Source organism: Dama dama, chromosome 18 (assembly GCF_033118175.1).
Source record: "Dama dama isolate Ldn47 chromosome 18, ASM3311817v1, whole genome shotgun sequence".
In the NCBI taxonomy this organism is placed as follows: Eukaryota; Metazoa; Chordata; class Mammalia; order Artiodactyla; family Cervidae; genus Dama; species Dama dama.
Genome location: NC_083698.1, coordinates 14,438,343 through 14,462,262, shown reverse-complemented (window position 1 = coordinate 14,462,262; position 23,920 = coordinate 14,438,343). Strand labels below are relative to the sequence as shown.

The 23,920-nt window shown below is 41.7% G+C and overlaps 1 protein-coding gene and 1 long non-coding RNA gene across 4 annotated transcripts in view; both read right to left on the bottom strand.

The window, feature by feature from the left end:
* Nucleotides 1–3,786: 3,786 nt before the first annotated feature.
* On the bottom strand, nucleotides 3,787–11,034 carry LOC133072093 (uncharacterized). The gene is made up of 3 exons (XR_009696631.1): nucleotides 9,516–11,034; nucleotides 9,250–9,381; nucleotides 3,787–9,168 (listed from the first exon to the last, which is right to left on the bottom strand). It is a non-coding gene; the product is annotated as an uncharacterized LOC133072093 (long non-coding RNA).
* Nucleotides 11,035–13,340: 2,306 nt separating this feature from the next.
* Nucleotides 13,341–23,920, bottom strand: part of C1GALT1 (core 1 synthase, glycoprotein-N-acetylgalactosamine 3-beta-galactosyltransferase 1) — a 61,433-nt gene continuing 50,853 nt past the window's right edge. Inside the window, exons 6-7 of one of the 3 annotated variants that reach the window (XR_009696630.1) lie at nucleotides 22,663–23,264; nucleotides 21,478–22,577 (exon numbers count right to left, since the gene is read on the bottom strand). Coding sequence is in view for 1 of the 3 variants with exons in the window: in XM_061164953.1 (XP_061020936.1) it covers nucleotides 23,262–23,264 (3 nt within the window). In the remaining 2 variants the exon portion in view is untranslated. Of the gene's footprint in view, nucleotides 23,265–23,920 lie in introns of all 3 variants that reach the window. The other 2 variants (XM_061164951.1, XM_061164953.1) reach the window with 2 other exon arrangements.

Genomic DNA, 23,920 nt, shown 5'->3' with positions numbered 1-23,920 from the left:
AAAAACCTGAAGGTCTCCTTGGAACTACATGGCCATTTGGAGAGTGTTCATCTCCTCTTTGTGGGATCAAATCCCCATCGGGCCCATTTTCTTTCTTAAATGTCAACTATTAAAATGGAAGGAAATGACTTTATTTAAGGTAGAATTGACCTTGTTCTTTCTTCCAAACTGGGTAACAACAGTGTTGGCTGTTCTGATGTAATAAATAGTACTTAGGCATTTTGAAATAAGAAATGAATATAATTCTAAAAAAGGTAGTTTAAATAGATCATTTTTTCCTTCCGATTAATTTCTTTTACCCACTTTACATTATATGCATACTTTAAATACATTTATTTTTTATTCAAAGAAATGTCATTTTTTCAATTTGTCTAAAATTTAAAGGCAGACTTTTTCACTATATATTAGGGTAACAAATATATAATCAAATTTCCTAAAGGAAGTCTCTTAGAAATGTGTTCATACTTGTTCCATTATAAAAAATAAATACTAGGTTTATCCAAGGTGCTCTGAATCTATGCAACAGTATGATTCAGGGATCAGAACAACTGGGATGTCACCCTATTCTTCCATTCTCAGGAGTCTGTAATTAATTCTCCACAACTCACTGAGGGTGTATATCTCTAGGATTTGTCTGGACAGCAAAGAGTTTAAGGAACCCTCAGGGTAACTAACATTGATGGAGGAATTCATTTCTTAGCCAGCTAAGTACTTAGTTTCTGAGAGGTTACACCCAAACTCCAAAAGCTTCATGAAGAATAGAACCTGTGCCTCTAAGGCTATAATTGTTGGCATGAGTGTAGCCTTGGGCTCCAAGTCCTAGAGGATTAGCACACAGTAGTTCTCCATGTAGACATAATGTTCCTTAAAAACACCCAAGGAAGGGATTTCCCTGGCTGTCCCGTGGCTAAGACGCTGTGCTTCCACTGTAGGAGGCAAAGATTTGATTCCTGCATGCCTTGTGGTGGCCAAAAATAAAACAAAAATCTAAAGAAACAAAAAAATACCCAAGGAAATACTACTTGAAGTGGAAGAACTTAAACCCTTATACAGAAAAAATAAGAAAACTTGGTAGAACCAGCTATACATCGATTTAGGAAAACTCTAATATTTTTAGGTGTACTAAAATACAACAACAAAGAGAATATGAGAAAAGGGGAAGTTGGGGAGTGATAGCATCCAAATAATTTTACTTCATTTAATTGTATATCTGGAAATTTGATTGATCCATTTTCACCATTTCAGGAATATTAAACACAAAAGTGTTTAATTTTGTCACAGATAATATATTCAAGAGAACATAGAGAAGTATTTTTTCTCCTCTTGGCAGCTCTCTTCTTACCTTGCTGCCATTGCTTAGTCGTTCAGTCATGTCCGACTGTTTTGGGACCCCACGGATTGTAGCTCACCAAGCTCCTCTGTCCATGGGATTCTCCAGGCAAGAATACTGGAGTGGGTTGCCATTTCCTTCTGTAGGGGATCTTCCTGACCCAGAAATCAGACTTGCATCTCCTGCATTGACAGGTGGATTTTTATCTGTTGAGCCTTACTCTGTTAGAAATGCAGAGTTGCTTCAGAGAACCAAAAATGCGGTGGCTCCAGGTTTTCATCAACGATCACAGTCTTTCCACTTCTATCTTTTCCACTTCTATCTTTTCACTTCTATCCTTGGTCATCTAGTTTTCTTCCTCGTGGTTGCAGGATGACTGCTGTTTTTGCAGCATCAGGACCGCTCACAAGGCAGGAAGGAGGAAGGCCAAAGGGGAATAGCAATACTCTTCCTTTCCGGAGGCTTTGTCATTTATTGGAGAACCAAAGTCCGTAGGGATTTTCTTTTCTTTTCTTTTTTTTTTTTTGCCTCAGCATGTGGCTTGTGGGATTTTAGTTCCCTGAACAGGGATTGAACTCGAGCCCTCTGCCATGAAAGGTCAGAGTCCTAACCACTGGGCTGCCAGGGAATTCCCAGGGATTTTCACTTATGTCTCATTGGTGTCACATCACACCCACAGTTGAAAGAGAATCTAGGAAGACTAGAGTTGGGTTTTTTTTTCTGTTTTTTATTTTTTTAAACTTTTTATTTTGCATTGGGGTATAGCCAATATCACAACAATGTTGTGATAGTTTCAGATGCACAGTGAAGGGACTTAGACCTACAGAGACATGTAATTACTCTCTCCCAAACTCCTTTCTCACCCAGTCTGCCACATAACACTGAACAGAGCCCCATATGCTATACAGTAGGTCCTTGTTGGTTACCCATTTTAAATATAGCAGTGTGTACATGTCCATCTCAAACTCCCTAATTATCCCTTTCCCCTTTTCTTTCCCTCACTCCAACCCCAGCAACCATAAGTTCATTCTCTAAGTCTGTGAGTCTTTATCTGTAGGAAAACTAGAGTTTTTAACCAATGGTATTTCTGCTCTAAACAAACAAGCATTTTATTAATTTGGAAGAAGGGGGAAACCCCATTGATCACCAGTGATATTTGCTACAAATCTCTTTCTGAATGTGGAACTCTGGAGCTAATGATCTCTACCTCCTGCTTCCCATCTCCTCAGCTCTTCAGTACCTCTCTCTGCTCATACCCTCCCACAGACTGTGGCTCATAGGCCCTGGCTTACTTTCAATTATCTTCTTTTATCTTTCCAGTATTTCACTGAAAAAAAAATCTCTTCTCTTTTCCTGCCAACTCTGCCTCCTTTGGTCCATGCCTATTACTTCACTTTTTTCCCCCACTTTTGTTCTAGGTACCTCTAACAAGCTGCTCCGGATCCAAAATTCTTTTGTTAATCAAAACACACCCAGAAATAATTTCGTGTGTATCCTCTTCTAAGTGTCTCATTAAACATCAGGCATTAGTCAGATATTTTTGTATTTGTAAAATGAGCATAAGCTGGCCAACAAGGGCGGCGGGGGCGGGGAGCGGGACAGCACTCAAGTAGGTGTTTGGCTATTGATTGGGGTTATATCCTTGGGCCAAAAGGCAGAGTCTTAGTCACAACCAACCCTGAGTGTAGAGCCTCAGACTGGTAGGAGCACGGCAGGGTGGAGACCGGAAAATGTTTGCCTTTGCAGCATTTGTAGACATGCTGCAATGCCTTGCTGAATTATTGATGACATTGTGAAAAGAGAGTATACACATGAAATACTGAATCTACTTTGAGCACATGCTGGGGGTAGGCAGGGGTGGTTGGCTGAGATGCTGAAGTGGGCCATCAGATGCACCCAGATATGTACAGAAAAGAAAATGTAAAGTCGGAAGGTAAGAACCTCATAGCTGCAGACAGCAGCTGGGGTGGTCTGGGAGAATTTCAAACAACTTGCCTCCCAAGAAGCAAACTCATCCATCTCAACTGGACAGTTTGGGACCTAAGGATGTGACCAAGACAGACTTCTCTCTTGGGAGAAGCAGCAAAACTGTTCTTTTGCTGTTTTTTGGCAGCAAAACTGACCTTGAATTTAGATAATCTTTCTAATTACACCACTCTAACCAATGTACACTTTCATGAAATACTACATGCATGATAATTTTACACACTGCCTACATCTTCTCACGGTAAAGACCTTGCCAATGGATCTGCTTCACCTTTGAAAAATGAGAAGGTGTAATAACTAGAAAAAAAAAAAAAAAGAGGATGGTAAAGAGAGAGAGGATTAGAGAGAGAGGCTGGGAGAGCAGGCACCAATATTTTCAAATAAGACCAGTTGCCACTGAAGAAAGGAAAGTTGTTGTCCTTGACAAATGGACAGACAGGGAGTGTCAGCTGGAAAAACACTGGCAGGAAGGAAGCACGATGCTTTGCTAAGACACTGGACAGACACGCTGAGCCTTCAAGATCCAAGAGCTCATGATAAGAGTGTTTATTTGAGAAGATTTTTTATTCACCATGTACTCTGACAATTTAGACATAGTTATAATATTTGTTTTATAGCAACAAGAGTGATTAGGTAATGCCTAGCTTTTTGAATTGCTCCTCAAAACACACATTATATTTTATCAAATCCTGTAAGACCTGGTCTAAAATGAAAGGCAAATACATGCCTTCATCATGTTTCAGTCATTTTTAGATCAGGGCTTTGTGTTGACTTATGTTGCCATTGGAACATAAGTACCAGATCTTTGAAAGGCAGTTTGTATATTTGTCCTCAAATTATGTTCTTATACCACATAACTGACTGACTGACTGACTGACACCATATATTACAAAACCCTTAAAGGGAATAACTTTTTAGATAATTATAATTATCAATGAAATATACTCAATGTCTACCATAATCCTGAACTAATGTTGTTGTTAAGTTGCCCAGTCATGTCTGACTCTGCAACCTCATGGACTGCAGCATGCCAGACCTCCCTGAAGTCCACCCCAAGTTCATGTTCATGGTATCGGTGATGCCTGAATTAATAGGAATACATTAAACGTATAGCCATATAAAACAATATATTCTTCTCTTACAGTTTTTGTGCGAAGATTTTCAAAGATAGGGACATCTGTATCCTACAGATACACCCCATGGGAACCAAGACCAGTTGGCCATAACCTCCTCCCGCCCTCCTGCATGGCCAAGTGATGTGGGTTCTCCCCAGGACGGTGCAGAGCAGCCTGTAAGGTTGTTAAGAACATCTTTGTCTTCTCTACTTCTGCGATTTCCTTGCTCACCTAAGCTCGGGCGTGGGGCAGGTGAGGGGGAGTGTGAACACATCATCCTGGTACTTTTGCTTTCTTAGTCCTCCTTCTCTACCCAGCTTGTCCCTTCCCATCATCCCCTGGGAAGAACAATGGATGGGCTGTCTGGCCTTATGATACACCTTCTTCCATGTGGCAGCAGGTGCTGGAACTTTGCTGTCATAGTTAGCACAGGTTTCTTCTCTAGCCCATAGGAGAACTCCGTAAGCTGGCTCCTCCAGGCTGGTGCTGCTGTCCGTTAAAGAGGACAGAGACCATCTGAAAAATCCTCTCTCAGATCTCAACAGCCTGACTTGGAAGTCTTTTAAAAAATTTATTCCTGCATAATCTTATTTCTTATGCTAGAATCTGAACAAGACAAAATGAACTGCTTTTTGGTTTTTTGCTTGTTTTTTTTTTTTTTAACATTTCTTCTTACTATAGATCCCAGTCTCCAAGACTGTGCACCCCCACAACCTTCAATTAGATGGATATTCAGGTCAACTGGTGAAGGCCACCCTCTCAGAGAGGGAAAAGAAAGAAGCACTTGACTCACTTTCATCATTTTCCCCCTTGCAAAATAAATATGCTGCCATGAGAAGTCACCTCACTTCTACATAGAGATGGATGCTCTGCCACCTACCAATTCCTTAACAAAAATCACAGATTCAAAGATTTGGTTTTTACTGCTCAGTGGGGTTTTCATTACTGTATATAGAAGCCAGAACATTCTTCTTTTTTGCAGACACATTTCTTGCACCAAGTGCATGACTGTGCATTAAACAAATAGCTACTCCTTTCTGTATATAGGGAGCAAAGCTTGACATTTTACCAAGCATAGCAGGGGTTACTATTAGTACAAATTTATCCACACCCGTGAAGTGTTGGCTTATGGCTGAAAAAGAAATCTTAGATGAGATAGAACACATGGATTCCTCTCATAGTTAACTGAAACAGTACACAAAAAAAAGGGGTCTTCATCTACACTCTCTCCCTTACATACTGTAAAAATACCAACAGCTGACTGCAGCCATGCGGCTTGTCAAACTAAGACCTCTTTTTAGAAGGATAGGTTCTGCATCCTCTATAACTTGTTCCCAGATATCCTGACGTTTTACATAAATTTTGAAACAAATCTCATCATTATGCAAGGGAACATGTTGAAGCTTCTCTGGTCCATTCCCTCTCAATACAATGCACAGAAATTTACCCATTACAGGAGCCTCTTTTCCTTGGCATATGAACTTGCCACTTACTAGGATGTTTGAATCCAGAGTTTCCCGAACTCACATGTCCTCTAGATTTTGCTATGATCAAATCATTCCCTTGCACATGGTTGATAACCAGGTGTACCTTCTCACATTAAAAAATTTTTTACGGCCAGACAGTTTCACTGTTTGAAATAACAGGGTGCACAGAACACATTGCAATTGTTGAGTTCCGTCCCTCTCTATATCCAAGTAAAGCTGAGTGAGACTTTCAGTTCCAGTCCTATTTGTGTCTATATAAGGTGGCACAAAAAATGAACAAAGATATGGAATTTTGCTACGGAATAAACTGCAATCAGCATACTAACTAATGGTTAACTCTTCAAGCAAATCTCTCTTTGTCACCAGCATGTCATTATCTCACATCAAGAAATATCCCACAACACGGCAAGACAGACGAAGCCACAACAGAACAGCTTTATATAAGTAAGTTAACTCACCACTGCACCCATTATTAGTGGCATTTAGTTTTACATTTTAATTAATAGCAGAGAGTTGTGCCAGACTCAGTTACATACATTGGTGAATTGGGCACTGGCAAGATGTGGGATCAGGGAATCCCAACATGTCTGCTAATTTCTGTTCTTGATGGTGACATCAGGCATGTCTCCCCCCTCCAGAAAGGGAAGAGCTCCAGTTAAAAAAAAAAAACAAAACACCTCTGTTGTAAAAGACTGAAATGTAACACACAACATAAAGATACAGTGTAAGTTCTATGAGCATCATCCCAGGTGACATTTGGAAATATTTCATAAACCAAGACCTAGGATTTTCTGGTTACCATATTAAATTTTATCTCCCTATATCTGTTCAATACTTCTTTAGAGGTGAAGTCCCGCTTCTCATGGAAAAAGGGTGGAGAATGTGGGACCCAGCTCAGGTTCCAATCCTTCATACCCCAGGAGCAAAGCAGTAAGACTTCGGTTAACTGAACCTATACTCAGTGTTTCAAGGAATATCTGGGTGACTCCAAATGATGCCGGCGTCCTGCGCTCTCATCTTCATCTATCTAACAAAGCCTTTCCTACATGTACTCTCCCTGAAGTGAGTTCTGCCCAACACAGTTTTCTTAATCTTATTATGTCTCCAGAAATGTTCTGCTGCCCCTGACCAACTAGTGCCTCTGCCAGCTGTCTCACTGACCTTCTACCTAATCTAGCTTTGAAAACATCTAGACCCCAGAAAGTTTTCTCCTCTATCTGGGTGGCCACATGTTAATATTGAGTTTATTAAGGAAAAAAAAAAAAAAAGTAGTGATCTGCCTTACAGAAACCTAGAAGTCCTTGTAACTGATATTCCATGGGACTGTGGACAGAATGGGGGAATGTGAGGTTCAGGCAATCACAAGTACGAAATGGAAATAGAAGACATCATTCTTTCTTCTTTTTTTCTTTCCTTTTTCTGTAATATAATCAGATATCTTTGTAACCTGATCACGATTCACAGAGGCTGAGCAAAATGTTAATGACTTATAATCACTTCTGTTGGCAAATGAGATCCTTGGGACCCATTTTCTCTCTTAAGAAATAAAACTCCAGTCATGTAGGATGATGACTGACATGCCTTAGCTTAGAATTAGGTCTTGAGAGCAAGATTACAGGAAACCAGAGTGGGGCTCCTTCTGTTTTACTGTTTTCCAGCATAGATCTGAGAGGTTCAAGCACACAGCAATAATAGTAAAAGAATTGCTAAGTTCTTGCCTGTCCAAGAATCCGCCTACAATGCAGGAAACCGGGATTTGATCCCTGGGTTGAACCGGGGGAAGAGCCCCTGGAGAAGGGAAAGGCTATGCACTCCAGTATTCTTGCCTGGAGAATTCCACAAACGGTATAGTTCGCGGGGTCGCTTAGAGTCAGACATGACTGAGCACCTTTCACTCCACTGCATGTCCAAGGCACTATGCTAAGGAACTTACACACATGCTCATGACATTGCTTACCTCTATCTTATAGATGGGGCTTCCCTGGGGGCTCAGTGGTAGAGTCTGTCTGTCAATGTATGTGATGTGGGTTCGATCCCTGGGTCAGGAAGATCCCCTGGAGAAGGAAATGGCAACCCATTCCAGTATTCTTACTTAGGAAATCCCATGGACAGAGCAATCTAGCAGGCTATGGTCCATGGGGTCACAAAAAAGTTAGACATGACTTAGCCTAAACAACAACTACTTTATAGATGAGGAAAGTAAGTTTCAAAACTTTTCATAAATTTAAGACACGCCACTTGGTAAGATGCACAGCTGGGATTCACACCCAAGAAAATTGCTTAATCTCAGACTCATTAGTAAACTGGGACAAATAATTTACCATGCAGAGTGATTATGCAACAAATAAGTAAATATGTGGCAGTTATCTGATGTCTAGTACTAGGTATTGAGACACACATTGAAAATCTACTATTAACTTTTGCTTCTCCTAAATGTCTTCTCTGCAGACTAAGTTACAGCTTCTGTCCATTTCATCTTTTCCAAACTATGGATTAAAACTCATTTAGTATCCAAATTCATTCTGTTTGCTTCTCCTTTTTAACTACTTGAGTGTGTACTGCCTATTGCCCTGGACCTCTTCCTATCACATCATTTTTTAAATCGAAGCAAGATAAAAGAGAGGTGTCTTTTTCTTACACTCTTTTCTTAAAAAAAAAATGTTTTACCCCGCATATGTATTAACTCCTTATAAAGTAACAAGCATTTTAAAATTCACTTAAGGCATATTGCAACATACTTGCCTACTATACCTCATCAGTTACATGATTTCTGTGTCACATTTCTAAAGGGAATGCCTTCCTTGAAATGCACATATTTTAGGACTGGCAAATTCTTTAGCAGTTAAGCTAATATTTTGACGTATCTAGTACTTACTTAAGGAGATATATTTTCATCCAGAAAGTGTTTATGTGATAGAGTATCACCAATACCTAAATCTCTCTGGAGAGGCACTGCAGAAGTCCCAAACAGTAGACACCCAGACCCGAGAGGAAGACTTGCTATTTGTCATAGATAAACTTCTTTCCTCAATCAGGACATTGTTGATTCATGTTTAAACAAAACTTTCACACCTGTCCATCAAAAGCTAACACTATTGTTTCAGGAACTCTCTTCTTTGGAAAACCACCACTGTCTCTGAGGGTCTCAGCATTTCTCAGGCCTTAGCTATGAGAAAGGTTTCTAGCCATCCAGGTAGGCCGGCTCTGGGTGTGTCTCTTCTTCCTGGTGGGGCCAACTGCAGATCCAGGCCTGTTGAGAGTTAGGGTTTAAAGACCATATACACATATAACCGACAATTTTAATTTGACATAGAATCAGATCTCATGTTACCTGTTTGGATGCCCTTCAATTTCTCTAAACTTCCTGATGGCTCAATCTCCATGCAACGCTCGCCTGAAATCAGTACTCAGTGAACTTGCGGGGGAGGAGAATTTTGCCCTTTCCCCTCCTCAGTTCTTCTGGCTGGCAGTGAAAATGACATAAGGCAGATTAACAGGAGAAAATTAAATTTATTACTTGTGTACAGGGAAACCACAAGAGCACAAAGAATTCAAAGATAACAAGGCAAGATAAAGTGTGTATATACATATACATACCATTCTGAACTCCAGAAGGGGAGGCTGGGGTTTGGGACCTTGAGGGGAAGTCCCAGGTGGCTCAGTGGTAAGGGACCTGCCTGCCAATACAGAAGACACAAGAGACGCGGGTTTGATCCCTGGATTGGGAAAATCCCCTGGAGAAGGAAATGGCAACCCACTCCAGTATTTGTGCCCAGGAAACTCCTATGGATGGAGGAGCCTGGCAGGTGTAGTCCATGGGGTCACAGAGTCAGACACGACTGAGCACACAGTTATCCACCAAGGATCCTGGAGTACACATTCCTAAGTGTTTCCCTCCGTGAGTGTTAATAAGGCAATTCAGAAGAAGACGAGAAGGATTAATGCTTTGTAAACAAATGTTTGCTGAGTCATCTAAAGATAATGTGACACAGAGAAGACTTTGATCAAAAGGGCTTCTTCCCTGTGACACTGCATGCATGCTTTCCTATAGTCATCTATGGTGATAGCTACTTCCTGGCATAAGCCTTCTATTTTAAATTCTTTAAGCAGTAAAGGGGAAGTTCAACCATTCTCCCTGAGTCTTTGAGGCTTGCTTGTTTTCAGCTCAAAATAATCCACATGCCAGAGCGGCACATCTTGGTGTGGTCTCCCCTGAACCCCATCAAACTCATTTATTCAACAAATGATGTAATCTCATAGTTTTGGGCCAGTAGGCCCTCACTCACTGTAAATATAATTTAAAACTCAAGGAGTGGATAAAACCAACTTTAACCATTCCCGCTGTATTAATCTTTTGAAAAAGGAAACTAGTAAGTAATATTGCTGCAGTGAAAAGGAAAAAAAGAGGAATGAGTGTTTTTTTTTTTTTTTTCTTTCCCTTTCCTGAGAACAAAGATGAAGAGGACAGTGAACAAGCCTGATCCTAGCTTTTTACTTTAACTGCTTCTAACTCTGCATGCCTGTAACTACGTTTGCTACTCTGCCCCCTTAACTTTGCAGGAGCTACACTTCACATCTATTTTCCTTTGACTCTATGCTAAATGCATCCTGCATCTGGTGTTCAGCATTACAACACCCTTTCCCTTGTAGTTACATATCAGAAAGAAGGCCACAGAGCCACCAAACTGCCAGACTCAATTACTGGGTTACTGACGTCAGCCTATGACTGTCTTTAAAACAATCCAAGAGGAAGAAATTAAGATCCTCAGACCTTTGCTCTCATTACTGACTCCTAACTGTGAGCTCTTATCTTATATAAGCCCCTAGACTTCTCACAGTTCTCGAGGCATGAGCCTACTGTGTTCCCCTCTCCATCAGCTGAGAATTAAAGCCATCTTTCTATTTCCTCCAAACTCTGTCTCCACATATTTTATCTGGTGGTCAGAGAAAACCAAGACTTTGGCCAGCAGCAATATTAAACACAAGGGCCTGGGTGGTTGGGGCAGTTGGGGTGCCTGGGAGTTGCCGAGGAACAGGAAAGGCAGGAGCCTGTAGATGGCTTTGCCTCTGCCATTGCAATCGGCTTCACTGTGCTTCTCCTGGCACCCCATGGGAAAGAGCCCCTTCAGACAGGGAGAAGGCTGTTCTGATCAGTTTGGAGCAGATAACCATTCAGACAACCAACATTTATTGGACCTAAGATACAGGTCCAGATTGGTCAGAATAGCCTTCTCCCTGTGTGAAGGGGCTCTTTCCCATGGGGGGTCCCAGGAGAACCATTCAGACAACCAACATTTATTGACTGTATCTTAGGTCCAAGGGCTTCCCTTGTGGCTCAGCTGGTAAAGAATCCACCTGCAATGCAGGAGACCTGGGTTTGATCCCTGGGTTGGGAAGATCCCCTGGAGAAGGGAAAGGCTACCCACTCCAGTATTCTGGCCTGGAGAATTTCATGGACTATATAGTCCATGGGGTCGCAAAGAGTCGGACGTGACTGAATGACTTTCATTTTCACTTTCACTTTAGGTCCAAGGCCTTGTCCTGGACACTGTAGGACATGGAAAGACACAGACCGAGTCCCTCCAGTCTAAGAAGTGCCAATCAATTTAATAGAAGATAAGAGGCATACACTAAACGGTTCTAACAAGTACCATGGGAGGGACAGGAAGACGTGGTGGGAGCAACTGAACTGAGCATGGGGAGACAAGGAGGACTTGGGCAGTTGGAGACATGTGCAAAGACAGCGAACACAGGCAGGAGGGAGGTGTGTTCTGCAAGCACCGCAGGGTCACTGAGAAGTAAGAGGCTGTCAGCAACGTTGGCAGGAAGCACAGGTTCTCTCCATCAAGTGAAGGAACTCCCCCAGTTCCTTGAGATTCAGTGTCTCCATTTACACAGTGTAAGGGTTAAACAACACGGGAGGTGAGAAACTAGGGTGATATGTTGTTATTTCCCCACATATTCCTCCAAAAATGAGTTGTCAATTACAATTCAACAGGGAAAGTGTGTCAGTTTTATTACTGGACAGCAGACCAACCCACAACCAAGATATATGTCTTCAATTCATTGGAAAAGGTTTACTTCCCTCTCAGATGATCCACTAATTCTTTTGATGTTGGAGCAATTAAGAAACTTGAATTCTGAGTCCTCTGTTTATTGTCGTTTGTTTTCCAGTTTATAAAAACTTTGCCAAAAGGTAAGAAACATCTCTTTGGTGAATCTGGGGAAAACAAGCTTTTCATTAAAAAAAGTTTCCTAAATTTATTTTTAAGAGCATTTTATTCTTTGACCCATACAATCTACCAGAAACAGTAATTTTAACCTATTTCTATTTATTATGTAAGATTTGTTTCCTTGTTGGTTTGTTCTGTCCTCAAATAAGTCCTCTCAGGTTTGGAATGGACTTACTCATTTGGGAACTCTTGAAGGTGATCTGTAGGGCCTGAGTACTATCTTTGAGATCCTATCTGCCTGAATTGGGGAGGAGGTCTTCTTGCTCTCACACAGCAGAAATCCCACACTGATCAATGGGGCTCTTAAGTGATGTCCTGGAAGGGGATAGCTAGAACTGCCTGCACTAGGAAAACAGTAGCTCCTCCTGACTAAGCCTGATTTCATCCACATTTTAAGGATATTTAGGCAAGTCTTTCTCTTGATGTTTAGCCATCATGGACCAGAATCCCTGTTACGATGTACACTTTTTCTTTTAAATGGCAGAATGTTATTCGCTAAGGGTAAAGAATTTCCTCTCTGTTCCACGTAATCTTCATAGAGAAGGTATGCTGGAAGTTAGTTTTAAAGGAGGGTGATTTGAATGGCGTTGGCTTCAGACTACATTACAAAACTATAGTAATCAAAACAGTATGGTGCTGGCACAAAAATGGAAACACAGATCAATGGAACAGCGTAGAAAGCCCAGAAAAATAAGCCCACACAACCATGAACAACCAGAGAAGCAAGATATAAAATGGAGAAAAGACATTCTCTACAGTAAGTGGTCCTGGGAAAACTGGACAGCTGTATATAAAAGAACATTCTCTAATACCATACACAAAAATAAACTCAAAATGGATCAAAGACCTAAATGTAAAGCCAGACACTCTAGAACTCTTAGAGGAAAACATAGGCAGAACACTCTTTGACATAAATTGCAGCAGTATCTTTTTGGATTCACCTCCTCAAGTAATGAAAATAAAAAACAAAAAATAAACAAGTGGGACCGAATTAAACTTAAAAGTTTCTGCACAGCAAAGGAAACCATAAACAAAATGGAAAGACAATCCACAAAATGGGAGAAAATATTTGCAAATAAAGTGATGCACAAGGGATTAATCTCCAAAATATACAAAGAGCTCATTCAGCTCTATGTTAAAAATAAACAACAACCCAATTCTAAAAAGTGGGAAGAAGATCTAAATAGACATGTCTCCAAAGAAGACATAAAACACAATAAAAAGTGCTCAACATCACTAATTACCAGAGAAACATAAATCAAAATTACAGTGAGGCATCATCTCATACCAGTCAAAAAAGGCATCATCAAAAAAAAAAAAAAGTCTATAAATAATAAATGCTGGAGAGGGTGTAGATAAAAGGAGAGCCTCCTACACGGTTGGTGGGAATGTCAGTTGGTACAACCACTGTGGAGAACAGTACGACAGTACCTTAAAAAACCACCATGTGATCCAGCAATCCCACTCCTGGGCATATGTCTGGAGAAAACTATAACCCAAAAATATACATGCACCCCAAAGTTCACTGTGGCTCTATTTACAATAGCCAAGACATGGAAGCAACCTAGATGTCCATTGGCAGAGGAATGGACAAGGGAGGTGTGGTACACATATACAGTGGAATACTTCGCTGTCGTGTAGTCACCAAGTCGTGTTCACTCAGCCATAAAAAAGAATGAAATAACGCCATTTGTAGCCATGTGGATGCCCCTAGAGATTACCATACTAAGTGACGTAAGAGGCTGAGAAAGACAAATATATGAAATCACTCATATGTGGAAACTAATTAAAGCAAGATACGGATGAACTTGTTTACAAAACAGACACAGAAGTACAGATGCTGAAAGTAAAACCTGACAGTGATCAAAGGGGAAACATGGCGGGGGGCCACCCAGGAGCTTGGGATGAACACAAACAGACCACCATATGTTAGTATAAGATAACCAGTGAGGGTCTATGTACAGCACAGGTGACGCTGCTCGACATTCTGTGACAGCCTATACAAGGAAAAGAATCCAAAACAGATTGAATATGTTTATCTGTACAACTGAATCACTGGGCTGTACCCCTGAAACTAATACAACACTGTAAATCAACTATACTTCAACAAAATTAAACCACCAAAAAAATAAAGAAGGGTGAATTGGGCATTGTGGGAAATGAATCTGGGAGGAAGAGCAGGGAATAAATAGGGACAGAACTGGCTCTGCAACTGTTTAGCTCCGTGACCTTTAGAAAGTACTTTGTTCTTCAGTGCTTGGGCTCTATCTGAGAGAATGAACAAATGACACATTCCCGGTGCTTCACAAAACACCAGTTCCCGAGAAGGCACTTGCTCTCTGGGTGTTTGGGACTTTGCAGTTGACTTTGGGTGAATGCCTTCTACTTTGTTCAAAGCGCTGCGCTTTAAACTACGGATAGGACAACAAACAAAAGGGAGATGGCTGCTTTTTTCAGGGAGCTCACATACAATTTTCTGTGTATTGAATCACTTCTAAATTGGTTAAGTGAAGAGGGTTCTGGGGATGAAGTTACGACACTCCAAATGGTAAGTCTGTAAGATTTTTAAACAAAGAGATCTTGTGTCTATATAGCTCTAGATAACTAGGGTGTGTGTTCTGATATGTGGAGTTAGCATATTTATTAAAAGTTGTGTGAACTTTTAAGCTGTGTGAAAATTCTAAGCATTTTCAGAGACCCTGGGAGCTGTATCCTTCATCAGATCCTCTGCAATTTTTGTAAAAAGTGAGTGCTATTTTGACTACTCTCTCTCTTCCCTCATCCCTCCTCACAGACTCATTGTTGTTGTTCAGTCACCCAGTCGTGTCCGACTGTCTGGTACCTCATGGACTGCAATACGCCAGGCTTCCCTGTCCTTCACTATCTCCCAGAGTTTGCTCAAACTCACGTCCATTTAGTTGGTGATGCCATACAACCATCTCATCCTGTGCTCCCTTCTCCTGCTCTCAATCGTTCCCAGCATTAGTGTCTTTTCCAGTGAGTCAGCTCTTTGCATCAGGTGGCCCAAGTATTGGAACTTCAGCTTCAGCATCAGTCCTTCCAATGAATATTCAGGATTTCCTTTAGGACTGACTGGTGTGATCTCCTTGCAGTCCAAGGGACTCTCAAGAATCTTCTCCAATATCACAGTTCAAAAGCCATCAATTCTTCGGCGCTCAGCCTTCTTTATAGTCCAACTCTCACATCCATACATGATTGCTGGAAAAACCATAGCCTTGACTAAATGGACCTTTGTCAGCAAAGTGATGTCTCTGCTTTTTAATACACTGTCTAGGTTTGTCATAGCTTTTCTTCCAACAGACCCATTACTTCCCAATTTATATGCAAATACACATTTTACAGACAAAGTTGTTTTTCAATTAGAAAGTTGTAGACGTGTTTTCTCCAGTTTATCTCTTTACTTAATATTGCCTTGTGTACAGTTAGAAATGCTTTAAGGTGCAAGCAACAGAAGATACACTAGTAATCTAATTATCTCACGTAACAAGTCTACTAATAACAGTTCCAGGGCTGGCACAGTTCAGAGGTCATCAGGGTCCCAGGCTTGCTTTCTTTCTATCCTACTGTCTCAGCACATCAGCTTCGTACCTTAGAGCTCATGGCCATGACCAATGCTGTTCCCTGGAGCACATCCTCTCACCATCACATTTAAGAATGGCACCAGATAGCTCTCCTGGTGCCTCGTCTTTGTTTTCTGGGAGAAAAATCTTTCCTAGAAACTCCACACCATGGTAGAGTCTCCTTATATGTGTCTGGCCAGAACTGTGTTACTGGTTGCCTCTAGCTGCAAGGAGATAGGACGGTTTTTGAGGAAGTGTAATGGGATAGCGTGGCTAGAGTATAAAATTGAGATGACTATGATTTATCCCCTAAGGTAAGGCACATAGCTACTGGAACAGAACTGGGACTCTGTTGTAAATGAAGAAGTAGTGGATGGTTGTCACAGAGACAACAACTGTGCCTGCCCCAGCCCTGGGTGGACTCTGACACAGGTGTGCAGGGACCACGATTTAAACCAGGGGTTCTCAAACATCACCTGGTTACATCAGAATCCATCCAAGGAGGTTTAAAAAGTGCTAGGGGTGCATTTCTATGCTCACTGCCACATTGTTTACAACAGCCAAGGTATGAAGGCAACCTAAGTGCTCATCAATAGATGAATAAAGAAGATGCAGTATATATACACAATGGACTACTACTCATCCAAAAAAAAAAAAAAAAAGAAATCTTGCCATTTGTGGCAACATAGATTGACTAGATGGTATTAAGTGAAATAAGTCAGACAAAGACAAATATCATATGATTCTCTTACAGTGGGAATCTAAAAAACCAAAGCAAATGAACAAACAGAAATAGCCACAGATAAAAGAGAATGAACAGATGGTTGCCAGAGCAGAAGGTGGGGGATGAGGGAAATAGGTGCAGGAGATTAAGAGGTAACAAATTTCCAGCTACAAAAATATGAGTTCTGTGTATGAAACGTGTAATAATGTGGTGAGTAGAATCAATAACCATGTAGTATATTTGTATGGTGACAGATGGTAACTAGACCTATCACGGTGACCATTTTGCAATGCAGAGAAATAGTGAATCATTATGTTGTATACCAAGAACTAAGAGAGTACAATAGATCAGCAATATTCAAAAACATGTAAACTCATAGAAAAAGAGAACAAGTAGCTGATACCAGAGGTAGTAGGTGTTGGGGAGGGGGAATTGGAGGAAGGCAGTCCAAAGGCACAAACCTCCAGTTACAAGACATGCAGACAGTAGGTACAACATGATAAAGATACCATTGCTATATGTCATAACTGAAAGTTAAAGTCCTAAGAGTTTTCACACAAGAAAAACAATTTTTTTTTTCTATTTCTTTAATGTTGAGTCAACGTGAGATGATGGATGTTCACTAAATTTACTTTGGTCATCGTTTCATGATGTATATAAGTCCTTAAACTTATACAGGGCTATATTTAAATTACATCTCAATAAAATTGGAAGAAAAACAAACAGTAAATAAATAAGCCCTGTTACTAAAACTAAGTTTAAAAAAAAAAGACAATTAAAAGTGCCAGAGGCCTGGACTGCAGTGACTCAGGACTGTGCCACAGGAATTTCAAAAGCTCATGAGGTGATTCTGGTGTGCACCAGGATGAAGAGCTCCCTGGACTCATCTCTTAGTTTCTGTGAACACCAGTCAGCAGTCTATGATGGTATTAGCATGCTAACAGCATTTGCCACATAGGATAGGTGTTTGGAGTGCAGGTACATAAAGCTCCAGCTCAAGTCAGCACATAATGATGCGTATGTTTTGGATCTCAGGCTACCCTCCCCTTCCGACAGACTGGTTTTAGAGGCAGATGCTAATTTTCTCCAAAGCAGCAGGGCTTTACAAAATAGTGAGGAGTAAACTTGTTGATTTTGGCTACTGTACTAGCTCTCTAGTGCTGCAGTAACAAATTACCACACATTTGTCAGCTTAAAACACCACCGATCTATAATCTCACAGTTCTATAGGTCAGAAATCCAGACAGGCTCCATGCTCGGGGTCTCCTATCTGGCGGCTTGGGTAAAAAATACACTTTAGGCTCACTGAGGATGATAGCACAACTCAGGCCCTCGCAGCTGAGGACTGAGACCCCGCTTTTCTTGCTGGATGTCAGCTGGGGTTCGCTCTGCTGCTAGACGTCCTTTTCTACTCTGGTTGGAGAAAGCTCTCCATTCCTAAAGGCTCTTGTGATGACACTGTGTTCATCTGTATAATGCCAGATAATCTCCTTGCTTTAAGAAAGTAAACTATGATTTGGGCTTCGCAGGCGGCTCAGTGATAAAGACTCTGCCTGCCAGTGCAGGCGACGTGGGTTGGATCCCTGGGTTGGGAAGATCCCCTGGAGGAGGGCATGGCAACCCACTCCAGTATTCTTGCCTGGAGAATCCCATGGACAGAGGAGCCTAGCAGGGTACAGTCCATGGGGTTGCAAAGGGTCAGACAGCACAGCACGGCAAACTATACTTTAGCACAACAGAATCACGAAGTGCTATTTCCTCAGATTCACAGGTTCTGGGGTTAGGCTGGGACACTTTTGGAGAGGGGAGGCTGTTTTACAAACTCTATCTACTGTAACTGCCCATCTACTTCCCAGTTGAGGACTCCCTTACCTCAGAGGCCCTCACCCATTCTTCAGTCGTGTTATCAGCGGGTATTCGGCAATCCTCAGGTATGTGCTAGTACCTCTCATGTCTTTTACTACAGCTCCAACAGGTATAATCTAGCTCGCGTATTAGGTAAAAACCAGGGCAGGAATGATGTCAGCTTCACATGTATGCCCTTTCATGGACACAGAGGAACAGCAGGCTGACCTGACCTGAGGTGTCAGAGGTGTCAGGCAGTCAAGCCTGGAAATTCCAATCAGACACAACGTGATAAACAAAACGAAACGAAATAGTTCAGCCCAAGGGCAAAGTGAAGGACACTGACGGGTGAGCAACACCAGGGTTTCAGAGGTGGTTATGAAAGAAAACAATTTCAGAACCAAGTGGCCCCGGGCACCTCCATGACCATCCTAGCCACACTGCACAGGCAGCTCCCAACTTTCCTGCCTACTCAATTCAATTTGACTTTTCTCAGAAGCCCAGATTGGTTCACAACAGTCCTCTTTTGAGCAAAGCATACCTGGGAGTTATTCAGAGCAATCTAAGGAGTTCTCGGGCAAGTATTGTTTTAGCCTCACTCTCAATCTTTAAACTGGGAATGTTTTAAAGCATTGAAAAATCAAAGCACAAAGGGTGAAAGAGTGGGAAGGTCTGGATACTCTTGAAGAGCCAAAAGAAAACAAAACGATAAAGGACTGAAGACAGAAGCCACAGGTGAGCTTTCATGGCCAGATTTTTACTGAGATTCTGTCGTGGATCCCATTACAGTGGATCTGTGGTGAGGTGGGGTCCGGTCTCCCCTGCATGTCTGAGGCATCTGTTATTCCCCAGCTGCTGGGAGTGTGGGCAGCTGATGGTTCTCAATCAAGTTCCAAGAATTACCCTCAACTGAAGAGAGCTACCTTGTCCAAAATCATGCCGTCTCCTTGGGCAGTCCTTATCCAGTGATCAGCTAAATACAGGTTTCCTGGCTCTCCGAAAGTGGAGCGTTCCTATGAAAGCTTTCATAAGCTGAAATGTCATAAAGCAAAGAAGCAGTTACCTTAGGACACATCTTGCGAACAGATGCACAAAATAAACTGAGATGGAGCACAGATGCTCACAGACACAGTTCAAAACGAGGGTGGTGTGATGCTGAGATGCTGAGTGTAGTCCCTGGGGAAGGGCTTGGTGGTGCCTCTCTCCCCGCTCTCGGGAGGGTGTGCTCTGTCTCTGTTAACGGCTCCATCACAGCAAAATCAATGCTGTGGAATAGTATTTTCACTTTTCCTACCTTCTCCATAAAAGCAAAAGTCTTCTTTGGATTTTTTTGGGTTAACAAGTGAAAGTCACTCAGTCGTGTCCAACTCTTTGCGTCCCCATGGGCTCTACAGTCCATAGAATTCTCCAGGCCAGAATACTGGAGTGGGGAGCCTTTCCCTTCTCCAGGGGATCTTCCCAACCCAGGGATCGAACCCAGGTCTCCCACATTGCAGGCGGATTCTTTACCAGCTAAGCCACAAGGGAAGCCCAAGAATACTGGAGTGGGTAGCCTATCCCTTCTCCAGCAGATCTTCCCGACCCAGGCATCAAACCGGGGTCTTCTGCATTGCAGTTGGATTCTTTACCAACTGAGCTGTTGGGAAACAGGTACTAATATAGGTGTTTTGTAAAAGCAAAGTGGAGGAGAGCAACTTTTAAAGCGGGGGCTACCCGTATTGGTGTCTAAGGGCCAGGCAGCCTTGCCCCAAGTATACAGAATAAGAAAGACTGAAGGGCCCACCCTCCTCCAGGGGATCTTCCTGGAGAGTTTCCCTGTCCCCTCTCCCCAGGAGAGACTCTCAAGGCCACTTACCACCTAACTTTCTGCATGCTGCGCTCAGGTCAGCAGCAGATCCTCACAAGTCCCGTTAACCCTGACAATAGACTGTTCACCAGAGGTCTCCAAAGTGTGTGTGTGTGTGTGTGTGTGTGTGTGTACATGCACGCAAGTGGGTGCTGTGCTTAATTCAAGAAAGAACGGGCAAATGATCTGGCAGTTTAACATATAACTTTTGTTGTACTTTAAAATTGCATTATGAGCTTTGATTTTGCTTTTTTAAAGCCTCAATTTCACCTACCAAAAATGGTACTGAAAGCTAACAATGAAAAGGTGAAAAATCCAGAGACACAGAAATTGTGAATATATTTTGACTTTGTATGTTCAAGTCACATGCCTGATGTGATTTCAGCTTGACAGCACAGTTGACTGGAATTATTCACCAACACTCCCATTCACCACCCTGGTCTTGATCTTAGAGTGGGGAGATGAATTGAGAGCAAAAAATAAAATTACTAGTTGGAATTGTATGAGCATTAAATGATGTCCAGGAGACAATCGTACACCAAGAACTGTAAGAATAAAAAGAGTATTGGGGGAAAATTGAATTACGTATTTAGTTGAAAATTAGAAAGACATTGAAGATTGAGAAAGCAAGAATTACGTCTCATTTATCTTTTTATCTCCCACAGAGGTTTGTAGAGAGTAGGTTATCTATAAATATTTGCTCAACTAAAAGGATCTAAGAGTGTGACTTCATGACATACACCTTATAACTGTAACACCCCTGTCTGCTGTGGTTATAATCCAAGGGGTTTGGGCTAGGTTTACCCCCGAACACTCCTCCAGCCCTAAAGCAAGCCATCCTGTTATGCCAGTTTTTCTTATAGCCTAGTGTGCCTTGACTCTAGAAGCCGGATTGTTTCTTGTCAAGTTGTCATTCTTTCTTGCGTGGAAGAGAATACTGACTGACGGGCTTAGAATTAGGGTATTAGGAGATCTGAAGTCTCTATTACCACACCCCAGCTTCCTGGGTGTGATTTTGACTTATATTAATCTAACAAAATAAATCAAATGTTTGCTGACCTTCTGTACACAGAATAGCTTGGGCTGAACCTTGGGAAGAATTACCTGTGGAGAGATGAAAGAGGTAACCATGACAGCTCCTAATTTTAACATGATATGCTATGGAGTGAGGTTGATTTTTAATTCTTAGGTGTGAGAAGTACAGTCACTTTTAGAGAGGAAATCACTAACATCCTTCCATTCTATCACATAAGGTGGAATATGGAGAAAATAGTGTCAAAGTAGACCAATCTACTTTAATTTTATTAAAAAAACAAACAAACAAACTCACTGATGATAATAATCGTGCTTTTGGGTACAATCACTGCCTTATATTTTCACACCTTCTATTTTCCTTGCTTCGCTTATTTGAATTTCAGTAATGGCAAGAAGTCTGGGTAATTCTGCATCAAAAGTTCTAGATGCAAACAATTAAAAAAGAAAACCCTTGAAAAGATATTCTGATAAGTGAGTTTCAAATAATCTATGCAGTGATCTAGAGTTAATAGAGAGCAAATTTATTTACATTATTATGAGATAATCAATTAGCCCTAAATGAGGTCATTTGTGATCTTAAAATTCGTGAGCACCAAGTAATTTTTCATTTCGTCCCACTTTTAAGTCAGTAAAGGAAAGTGGGTCTTGGTGTTTTTTGAAACTTCAGACTCAGGTTAAATTTTACCACTCAGTTCTGCTTCACTTGTTGAGTCACTTGACTTCTGAACAGCTTTCCATTTGGTAAATCTGAGGATTCAGTAGCTGAAGAGTGTAAGGACAATAAAACATGAAAAGAAAGTCTAACGGTAAAATAATGAGACTCTCAGATGGAAAATAACACTAAATGTCATTATTACTTACAGATTGCAGAAATAGCAGGGCACATGTCTAATTTAGGATCACTAAGAAAACACAGGTGATTCACTCATTATTTCCCAGTTCTTTTGTTCTGCTTCCACTTCTAAAATTTTGACACTTTAAAGAAGATGAAGATTTGAAAGTGGCTAATTTTTAAAGAGGAAAATGATGTAAATGAAGTTATCAAGTAACTTCTGTTACGTTTCAAGGTTGATGACTGTTATAGTGAAGTGACCATATAGCTGGAATTGGATCCTAAGACCTGTTTAAAACCCTTAATGAGGTGAGACAGAACAGGTACAGGTCTGAGCCTGCACCTTCACCTGGCTTCAGCAGCCTTCACCTGGCTTTGGCTGCTGCTGCTCCAATGGGATTTATTTAAGAATGAACAATACAGACTTCACCAGATACACTGAAGTTGGATTACTGGGTATTTCCACATGAGGATCACAAATCCAGACACAGTCCTCCGGGTAAAGATGGGATTTCCTCTGAAGACTTGGGCTTCCCTGGTGGCCCAGCTGGTAAAGAATTTGCCTGCAATGCAGGAGACCTGGGTTCAATCCCTGGGTTGGGAAGATCCCCTGGAGAAGGGAAAAGCTACCCACTCCAGTATTCTGACCTGGAGAATCCCATGGGGTCGCAAAGCGTTGGACGTGACTGAGTGACTTTCACTTTCACAGATGACTTGGTATTTCCACATGGGGACCACAAATCCAGACCACACTCCTCTGGGTAAAGATGGGATTTCCTCTGAAGACAGTGAATGTTTTCCCTGTCAGTTTCCCAGGGGAGGAGTCAGTTCTCCAGCAGGAAGTGAAGTGTGAGAGCTGTAACCTGGGGTGAAGGAAGAGCTTCTTTATTTAACACAGGGTAGATGTCAATTTGGTGGACACTCTATAAAAATGTAGCGGTATCTGGAATGCTTCTAGTGGGGGTGGTTCAGCTACTGCTGGTGCTTTGGAAAAAAGGCAAGGGAAAGACGGTCTGGTGAGCGCTGAGAGGATCCCAATCCTTCTAGGCAGCTCTCATAAATTATTCTCTGCACTTTTTCTTCTGATATTCTGGAACATCCAGGAACATCTGGTCTCTGCTCTGCTGCATAAGGGAGAGGACAAGTTCCTTCCTCAGGACCAAACACAGCGGTAGGTGGAAGTCACAGCACAAGACGACAGCACTCAGAGAAGCCAGGGACAGCCAACCAGAGGAGAATTCTCCACCTCACTGTTTCAAATAAAATAGAAAAATACCTGTGATTCTGCTCCGGAGAGATACTTCTACCACGATGAAAGTGAAAGTCGCCAGTCGTGTCCGACTCTTTGTGACCCCATGGACTATACTCGTCTCCAGGCTAGAATACTGGAGTGGGTAGCCTTTCCCTTCTCCAGGGGATCTTGCCAACCCAGGTCTCCCACACCGCAGGCAGATTCTTTATCAGTTGAGCCACAAAGGAAGCCCTCGGTGCCACAAGGGTGCCACGAAGAGCACTCAAAGCCTCGCACACCACTTTTGCCAGACGAGATGATACCAATTTGGGGTTAAAAACAGTAAGGCAGATTCTCACTGGTTTTCAAGTACCGGGAAAAAAAAAAAAAAATGCACCCATATTTTTGGAGGGGTAGGTTCTAGCAGGAAACAGTTCCATACAAAAGAGAAAATTCTAGGATTCCAATGACATGTATTCTCTGCGTCCTTTCTATTAGTTCTAGGAAATTTTCTCTTCCTTCTCCTTTCTGTTGATTCTAGGAAAGTTTCTTTAGCTGGTGAGAGGGAACTGAAATTCACCAAAAACACGTGATCTAAAAAAAAAAATCTTTAAAACACATCTGCTGATAGGAAATGGGGGCAAAAACAAAAACAAAAAAGCCTAAAGAAACAAA